The sequence below is a fragment of the Vanacampus margaritifer genome, chromosome 3 (assembly GCF_051991255.1).
Source record: "Vanacampus margaritifer isolate UIUO_Vmar chromosome 3, RoL_Vmar_1.0, whole genome shotgun sequence".
Taxonomy (NCBI): domain Eukaryota; kingdom Metazoa; phylum Chordata; class Actinopteri; order Syngnathiformes; family Syngnathidae; genus Vanacampus; species Vanacampus margaritifer.
The window spans coordinates 14,390,122-14,400,175 of record NC_135434.1 but is presented as its reverse complement, the minus strand read 5'-3'; the positions used below and the strand labels follow the sequence as shown (position 1 = coordinate 14,400,175).

Genomic DNA, 10,054 nt, shown 5'->3' with positions numbered 1-10,054 from the left:
CTCATGCTTATGATTCATAAGTTTATGCTGCTCGATATCTCAGACGGTAGCACTGCTGACATCAGACTCTGGACTGGGGTTTATATCTCGACCCGAGCGAATGGTAGCGTCCAGTTGGGCCCCACTGTTGGGCCTCACTGTGGCAACACTTGACTGACAGGGAGTAAACCAAAAGTCAAACAACAATATCCATGATTTGTAAAATTTGATTTCATTAAAATAAAAATGCCAGTTAGTGTTAGATGTGAAAATGTGTAACCAGACCAAGGCCAGTCCTAGATAGTGTAGCCTATCTTGGGGCCCCATAAGTAGGATGTTTTGGGTGCCTTTCTTCATAGTGGATAGACAGTGAGAGAGTTTTTCTTCCAAGGGCCACATACAGAAAAATCAAAGGACATTCTTTCTCTTTAAAGTTGCAATATGGAACTTTTTTGCCAAAAATAACTTTACAATAAGCTTTTTATTTGACAATTTATGACTGAAATGCCTTCTAATGAGTAGATTAACACCTTAGCTGTTCACAATGGGTATTCCTGCAAGCCTCTCGCCAATAGTTTTCAGACTGGATTCGGTTAGGATTTCCCACGCCCTGTTTGCGGATGTGACGTAATGTGCATGGTGTGTATGGGAAGAACGGTATGTGCACTTTAATTTTCTGTCAGCAGGTGGCAGTAGCGATTCGAAATGGAATATTCTACGTTCAGTAGCTTTAATTTAACACTCTAAAAAAAAAATATCATTGTATGCTAAAGAGTTACAGAATATGTTGGTTATATTATATTTTTATTTAAGAAAGAAAAAAGCTAGGTGAGAAAGCACAAAGTCAAAGATTTTTCAAGAATTTGGGGTAGCCTTGACCCTGCAACCTATTAAAATAGATCCGCCCCTGTAGTGAGATGCAGATGAATGACGTGCACATCCAGAACCAAAACAAGAGCAACCTGTATTACAGAAAAGTAAATAGCGTAAAGCAAACAATCATGATTAAACCTTTTCTACTGTAACTGAATTATCTTTATTCATCGTGGCATTAAGGACATAAATGTTACTATTTTAGCGTTTCCGCTACAACCAACGCACGATCTACTTCTCTTCTCCCATCTTGTCACCCAGTGTAGAAAAGGAGCCTACTGTAGTAAAATGCCGACAAATGGCAGGCCATGACAAATGGTACCAGTAAATTTTGCTCCTAAGAAATGGCATCTGCATTTGATCAGGGACCCCTAGTGGTGTGGAGCCAAACGCTGCGGATGACTCACTGGAGTTGGACCAGCTCAAATCAAATATCCCTATACAAGCAAAACCATAAAGAGATTATTGTTCATCTTTTACAAATAGGGTTTGTTTTAAATAAGTGCTGTTGGAAAACGGTCCTTGTTTTCCGCGTGTTCATAATGTTGATTATCAGAATCAGACAATGAGATCGTGAATCAGGTTTCCTTCGAAGGATTTATTTTCAAAAGCTTTTGAGACAGACAGAGAGCGGCCAAACGCCGCCATTGTTCTTCCCCATCTGTCCCGCTCCTTCCACGTGCGAACACCAATATACTCGAGTCCTTCTAAAAAGTCCTTCCCCTTCCGCTTCCTCCCTCTTCTTCTTCTTCCTCTGCTCTCCCTCCCTCTGCTGCCCCCAAGTGGTCACAAGATAGAAAAGAGAAGATCAGATAATCATTGATGTTTAAACAGAGCCAGACTTCCTGGCTGAAATGTTCAAACATTTGGTCACTCATCACACTCATGGATCTTTGCTGAGTCAGTTAAAAACAGTTATAACTAAAATCAAAACAGTTAGAATTAAATTGAAACAGAAGATTCACTTCAGTGCGCATCAAGAAAAAGTGAACGCTCCATGTAATACATCCATGTAAAATAAACTTGTTAGTCTTCGTTGATGTCTGAAGGGTGTGAGCTTGCTAAGCAAACATGGATCAGCCCTCCAGCATTGAGTCTCAGGTTGATCTTCATATCAGGTGTGACCCGGTTCTTCAGGATTTTGGTTCGCTTACCGATGCAGGAACACAAAAGTGGAGTCCTTCAATTGTATTAAGTGGTTGCAACTGAAGAACACAATACAATGGAGAAGAAAGCTTTGGTTTTGAAGGAAATGATGAAGAAACATGCTCCCAAGAGGGAAAATCTGGACCCTCGAAAGTGGATGAAACAGGAACCAGTGAAGGCATTTGTTGATTTAGCTCTGAAGAAGCACCCAGAAGACAAGATGGACAACAGTTTTGACAACAAAGAGATGCGTGAGTACACAAGAAATGCTAAAGTAGCGCAATATTTGTGTAACCTATCTGTTGTGTGTCGTGCAGTACTGCAAACAGAGAAACTGTTTATCGAAGCAGCTAAAAACAATGATGTAGCTGCAATGAGGACACTTGGAAAGGGATTAAATGCTAACGCAAAGAATGCGGTGAGTCTCCCAAGTCTTTACACAATCAGAGTTATATAGCACCACATGTAATTTTGCTAATGTGCTATTTAATGTAGCACAATAGGACCGCCCTTCACTATGCGGTCGCTGGCAAAAACAAGGAAGCGGTTGAGCTGCTTCTATGGCGCAGGGTGCAAGTGGATCAGAGAGACAAGGTGAGGGGAGACGAAACAAAAAAAAGATCACAGAACCCGCAAATGCAATCATTTCTTTTCTCCAAATGTCAATGTTTGTGCACGGCAGTTTGGTGTGGCACCCATTCATTTGGCTGCCTGGTTTGGCAGCTTGGAGATCCTGAAATTATTAGTACGGGCTGGAGCAGAACAGAAGATTGAGAATGAGGTGATGAGAGCATGCACTGTACACGAGCAGGCATTTTACACCCATATCCAACAATCCATTTGGGCCATTTCTTGTCATATTGTTTCCAAAGACGTCCTCTACAAAGAGCTCTTTTTTTTCTAAATATACTGTACCTTTTGATTTTCCCACTGCAGGAAGGACTGAACATCATGCACTGTGCTGCTATCAACAATCACACTGACATAGTGGAATACATAGTTAATGACCTGCACATGAAAGAACTGGACAAAGAGGATCAGGTATTCAATGTAATAAGTTAGAGCTTTTTGGTAGTATTAATTCAAAAGACAAATTCATTTTTTTAACAGTTTAAATTTTTTATTTTTAGTATAATTTAGTATCCAATCCAAAAGGGCAAAACATGAAACATAAACTGCGAAATGGCACTATAATATTTACAATATACAATTATATATATATATATTTTTTAAAACTCAAAGTAAAAATTAATACAATAAGTAAAATAAAATAAATAAATACATGAAAAATAATTTTAATTTTAAAATAAATTAAAAAAAATCAAATTATATATATATATATATATATATATATAACACAAAGTAGTAGCTATGTACTGCAGCACTCAATATTCGACACAAGACATTGAAAAGCATAGATTAATACATTGCAGAGTTAAAAAAACATTTTTTTTAAATCCCTTTTTGAGCTTTTTTTGCTTTAAAAAAACAATTAAACATTTTAAATTATTTTGGCGCAATTTAATATTTAATATCAGGTTTGTGTGTTAATATAAACATTCCTTAGTATGTTATATCCCTATTTCCTGCGGTGTTCCTCAAGGGTCAACCATAGGGCCCATTCTTTTCTTTTTTTTGCGCTCCACATGCTTCATATCGGAGATCCCATCAGGCAAATTTGAAGGAAGTGATGTCATTTGTATACAGACGAGCTTCATATTTATTTAGTCTTTTAAACCTAAAGCTTTTTCTACGATGGTGTTTCTCTTTAGTGTCTTTGATGAACATATTAAAACAGTACCCAGCTCTTGCTTTTTTATTCAAAATGGGGCAGCATGGCTTAGTGGTAGAGTGGTTGTTTCTCAACCCTAAAGGTCGTGGGTTCGATCCTCAACCCTTGTTCCTATGTTAAAGTATCCAAGTTGAGCAAGATGCGGAACCCTAATTTGCTCCCAGTGGACTTATATGGGTGAACGTAATGCTTTGTAAAGTGCTTTGGGCACCATATGGTGTAGATAAAGTGCTGTATCAGTGCACTCTACTCTACTATCCATAAATGCAGATTCAAATACAAGTCTAATAATTTTATGTCAAATGAAGTGCATCCAGCTAAATGTGTCCCAATTGTTGCCTTTCAGTCAGGCCACCGTGTGTTTGCCATGGCGGCAGAACATGGCTGCGTGCAAATGTTAGAGATGCTGATGGAGCCTTGTTACAACATGGCCACCATGAAGCCCAACAAGGTTCGTGGGGTGTGCGTATGTACATGTGTGTGCGTGTGTCATTGATGTTCTCGTGTCTGCGTGAGTCATCGCTGCATCAAAGCTCAAAGTCAAAGCCACTTTGATGCAATCGGCTCTCCTCCCTCCAACCTGCCAGAGAGGAGACACGCCCCTGCACTTAGCTGCCAGGAACGGCCACTTGGACGCCGTCCAACTGCTGCTGCACAGCTTTGATACTCGGGATGAAGTTAATATGGTACACAATCACACCAAACACCTTCTCGATCCCCAGTGTGCTTTGTAAAAGTGTGGGCTCAGTGGATGATCCACTAAAGGTGGGTGGACTATTTAAGACATGTCCACTGAATGATTATTCTGTGGTTTGAATTCAAACTGTCCGCGCAATCAATTGATATTCATTGACAAAACATGCAAATAATGTTCAAAGAAATTCCAAAATATTGTAGAACAAACACTATGCCATCATTTTGAAAAATGCCGTTGCATAAATGTGACCGCTCTTATATTTAAAGCCCTCAAATAAAGTTAATTCATGCAACTTGACACTTGTGGGCGGGGCTTGGACAGTATATGAATAGGGAATCATTTTGGACACATTACACCTTCTTCTGCACCCATGTGGCTGATAAGGTGTCGATCTTTCTGGCATCATTAAATAGAATAAACTAGGAAAATACAGTGAAAATGGCTGGGAGTGAAGGAGTTAAAGGGGAAGTCAACTTCCCCCCAAAAATGCTTGACAATAATATGTTCTATGCAGCCCTACTAGCCTAAATACGGTATTCTTGGTTAATATTGCGGAATATGAGTTAAGCAGCAAAATAAAAGCTATATTCTAATGCTAATTGCTGCAAAACGGAAACAGATAGAAATGTACTTTTTTTCCGCTGAAAGAAGCGACTCTAATCTTTGGGTATTTTCCATGTTTTTATAGCAATAGAACACAATATTCTAGTCAAAATCCAGTCAAACAGCCGGGAGCGAAGGGGGTTGCTTCAGTGAAAATTGCTGGGAGTGAATGAGTTTAAAAAAATAAAAATAAATCTGCAGAATTGCACAGTGGACAAGAAATGCTCTCACAATCGGACAATTCTGAAGTAAGCAAAGTAACCATTAACAAATTTACGATAATCATGTTGATAGAACTCATTAAATAAAAGTTTTAACAAAATATTAGCTTAAGGAGGTGTCTGCTTATGCAATCACAGTAATTTTCTATTTTCTTATTTACATATAATATTAAGTGATGTCACCGTGGCTATGTATTAAGCTTTTTTTAAATTTTTTTTTTAAATTTTGAACAAAACTATCCATATAATTTTCAGAAATAAATAATAATTTAGTGCAAGGTCTGACATGCAGTAGTTTTTCTATGTCATTGTCATACGGTGCCACTCCATTTTGCCACAGATGAGCTTTTTGTGTGTCAGGACGGTGAGACCGCTCTGTACCAGGCTGCCGAAAACGCTCAGGAACAGTGCGTCCTGGCTTTGCTGAAAGACGGCTGCGACCCCAACATCCAGACAGCGGTACGACCACACACTCAAAACACTTAAATCACTACCCCGGTGGCATGTTTTTAATGTCACCATGAAGCATAGAGAGGTTAATAACCCTTTGTGCTACATCTGTGGCAACTCAAATGTTTTGTTTTTTAAATCCTCTGTTGTAGACCAAATGCAGCGCCCTTCACCCAGTTTCAGAGCGAGGAGACACGTCTCTTGTCCGACTTCTCCTCGAATATAAAGCCCATACAGATTTTGAGAATGAGGTAAGTCAACAGGAAATTTAACATTTCCTAGCAAGTGATTTTTAACTGATTTCATTCATGCTGAAGGAATTGGAGGTTCCTCTCCACCTGGCAGTGAAGAACAGCCACCTCCCTGTCATCCATTTCCTATTGGAGGCAGGATGCAACTTTAATGTCACCGATAAGGTAAAATGCAATGTTGACAAACAGCAAAAAAAATCAAACCCGCACTTACAAGAACATACTTTGTGTTAGAGGTCTCAGACTGTCATGCATCTTGCTGCTGAGCTGGCAAGAATAGATGTGGTGGAAATGCTACTGAAAGCTGAAGTTGATCTGACACTCGAGGACCGGGTAAGTTGACAATATGGGAGCTTAGAACATACACCTGAGTCGCCTCCACTTTAAGCACCTTTCCCCAAAGAGATACCTCCCCCAGGAAAAGATGTGTGGTAACGGTAGTCTGTCATATGAATCCAATTGTCTTACCGGTTGTTTTCTGTTCTTTAATGATGATCTCACGCTATGTGAAGACGGATAGTAGTTGTCAAATTTCAAGATTAGTCTTAAAATAATTAGTCTTAAAGTTGTCAACACGTATTGTAATTAGGGGTGTCAAAATGAGTGTGTTCATTTTGAGGTAATTTAAAGTTTATTTAACGCCACTCATTTTTAACTCATTCACTGCCATTGACGGCTATATACGTCAAAAATTCATTTGAACTATTTCTATTAGTCTAAAAACCTAGAAAAAAAATATGGTACATTTAGAACAGATATAATATTTGTGAGTTAACTATTGAAATCATGCGATTAATTACAATAAAAAAATGTAATCGCCTGATGCCCCTAATAAAAACATAAAATAAAAAATATATTTTAAAAATTTGGGGCGTCAGGCGATTATTTTTTTTAAAATTGTAATTAATCGCATGACTTCAATAGTTAACTTACGATTAATCACACATTTTATATCTGTTCTAAATGTACAATATTTTTTTTTCTAGGTTTTCATACCCTCGTTAACAAAAGCGGAAAAAAGGTGAAACTACTAGAAATAGTTCAAATGAATTTTTGACGTCTATAGCCGTCAATGGCAGTTAATGCCATTGCCCTTGAATGACTTTCCAGTCGCAAACTTCAAAATTCAGCCGTAATAAATTTAATAATAATGTATATATTTGTGGAGACTGGGGTCAAGTTGTATTTTACAATTTTAAAAATTAGCAAAATTACAAAGTTACTTCATGTTCAAGATTAGATAGCTCTTAATATGAAAAGAAAAATGAACTGAGCTGTCACCGTCTTACAAATACAATTATGCCATCTAGTGGCAGAAAAATGACCTAAACACACATCAATATCACACTAGTTTTTTTACAGTACATCTTTTTAATACTAACTAAATTTTATGAATTATTAGGAAATTAATGTGTCAATTACTAAAAGATGCAGCCATATTTCTATTAGTTTAACTTTTTTTATATATATATATATATATATAACAAAGAGCATGAAAAATTAGGAAAAAATATTTTATTGTACATTTGGATCAGATATAAAATTTGCGATTAATCGTGAGTTAACTATTGAAGTCATGCGATTAATTACAATTGAACATTTTAATCGCCTGACACCCCTAATTGTAATGCATTTTACAAAATTCTCAAAGGTTGTCTTTTTATTCATGAATGAATGCATGTAATTTGGTGCACATGTTGGAGTAGCAGGAAAAGACGGCACTCGGTGTGGCGGCCAGAGCAGACGAAGTGATCATTGTGGACATGATCATCAAGGCAGAAAGATACAACACATGGAAAAATGTAAGATATTATTTCAATGCATGCCATATTTTATTACCATAATCCTAAAAAGCTATTTTCCCCCCTGATAATTACATTGCAGGTGAATTTCACTTCTAAAGAGACAGTTTGATTGATTTAATGGAGATTTCAGGATTGATTTTCAATATGCTCAAATGGGACATTTATATTGCAAATGTCGAGTGGCCAATAAGCTTTTTCCACTTGTCTTCCAAAGCCCGTGGTATTTATCAGCCCACTGACAAGATTTAATACCCCCTCCAGGCCAACCCAGAATGTAATGAGAGTGTTCACAGCGAATATCCGCTAACATTCAAACTGGACCACCGCAACGAGACCAAGCAGCTCCGCTCGATTACCTGGCGCCTGGCCTACGAGCTCCTCAAGCCAAGAAGCTGGAAGCGTCTGGCTGAACACTGGGGATTCACTCAGGAGCAAGTGTTGGCCATCGAAATGCAGTGGACAGGTATCCATGACTTTGTTCTGGCCAATTCTATTTTTTTTTTTTAACTAAACATAGAGAAACAAACCTTCCACTTGCTCAATGCTAACACACAATTCAAAACGCCATAGACGGGATAATGAATACCATCAATAGTTGCAGCGTCAGAACTCTTTAAGCAACTTATTTGAACACAGAGCATCGACGGACAATATAACAATACTCAGACATATTTTCTTTATCCTCTGTGAAAAAGGACTTATATTACTGCAGCTTACTGTTGTGAAAATCGTCTTGAGAACCGTGTGATACTGCCCCCAGGTGGCCAAGTCCCGCACAGCAGTAGAAGTCACAAAGAAATCACGATGCACAAACATTACATTCTATTCACAGTATTAGGGGTGGACACGATAATTTAATTAATTTTCCAGATGGATCGATTGTTGTATTAAAAAGATTCTGAATTGATTCAGAGGCATTAAAAATGGAATTTTAAAGTTTAAATAAAAAAACTAAAAGCCACGGCTGTTTGCTGCGTATTGCACTTTCGAGTATTAAAATGCAGGTTACGCTAAATCCGATTGATTGAAATTTGTGTTGACACACTATTGTAAACCAGGTTACCTTGCCATTTTAATAAAATTGTTTTATAAAGGTACCAGTGTTTTACATAGACAATAAAATGTAAGCCAATGTAGTGAGCCGTCCAAATCTAATCGTAGGCCTTTGAATCGGAATCGAATCATGGGCCTCTGAATCGAATCGTGAGGTACCCATAGAATCCCACCCCTAGTAACTACAGCTATTACTATAGGTTTCATAAAGTAAATATACAGTAGGCTACTCTCTTTACATTCATTTCAATGTAGAAAGATGATTTGGGATACAAGCATTGTCATGGAATGAATTAAACTCATACCTCAAGGCACCACTGTACACCAGATGTGTAAATTCTCACATTCAGTAGCAACAATGTGTCCCATTCCTTTTGACCAGCACCACTATACATACATAATTTAGCTCATTAGTAATTGGTTTATTTCTATAATTGTGCGAAGGTTAGGAATGTTAAGACGTTACTTAAAACGTTTACAAATCAAGGTTTTATGAACAGTTTTGGAAGTTGCAATTTGTATTTGTTCACAGGTCAGCACAGCTATAAAGAACACGGCAACAGGATGCTGCTGATCTGGCTCCACGGAGAGGAGTTGGCAGGCAGAAATCCTTCAATAGAACTCCATCAAGCCCTTGTCCACACAGGACACGACAGAGTTGCAGGTATTTTATTTTGAAATCATTTGAATCCAAATATGTACAATATGATTTCTTTTCCTTTTCCCCCCATTTTACAGAAAAGATTCGTATGGAATCGGAGAATGTCAGCAGTCGGAGATGCAGAGTTTCTTGATAGAGGTTGTGACATCCAACAACATCGCTTTTCAAGACACATTTATGTAGAAAGGTTGTTCTAAAATCATTTATTTTGTATACATTAAAAAAAAAAGCAAACTATACAAACACGAGGGCTTTGGTTTCATATTAAATGTGTCTTTAAACACATTTTCCTGAATACTAACATTAAATAACTCCATTTTGAAAATTGTACTGTTAAAATATTTACACGTTACCAAACATCAGTGAGGTTCTAAAAAGTAATTGCGCAATTTCCCTTTGTCCCTAAAAAAAAAATTCTAAAGCTACATCCACAGTAATACTCAAGAGTTGTTGCATAGTTGGTAAAAAAAACCTTCATCTAGACCAGGAGTGCTCAAGTTCGGTCCTCGAAAGCCCCTATCCA

General features: G+C 37.6%; 1 protein-coding gene across 1 annotated transcript; it reads left to right on the top strand.

Annotated features, from left to right (window-relative positions):
• The first annotated feature begins 2,031 nt into the window (after positions 1-2,031).
• Positions 2,032-10,018, top strand: ankdd1b (ankyrin repeat and death domain containing 1B). Its single transcript, XM_077560259.1, has 15 exons — positions 2,032-2,249; positions 2,316-2,416; positions 2,494-2,592; positions 2,681-2,779; positions 2,935-3,039; positions 4,137-4,241; positions 4,378-4,476; positions 5,672-5,770; positions 5,914-6,012; positions 6,079-6,177; positions 6,247-6,345; positions 7,719-7,814; positions 8,079-8,280; positions 9,403-9,534; positions 9,609-10,018. Exons 1-15 carry the CDS (start codon positions 2,075-2,077, stop codon positions 9,662-9,664), a joined length of 1,665 nt encoding a protein of 554 aa, XP_077416385.1. The 5' UTR covers positions 2,032-2,074; the 3' UTR covers positions 9,665-10,018.
• The last annotated feature ends 36 nt before the right edge of the window (positions 10,019-10,054 follow it).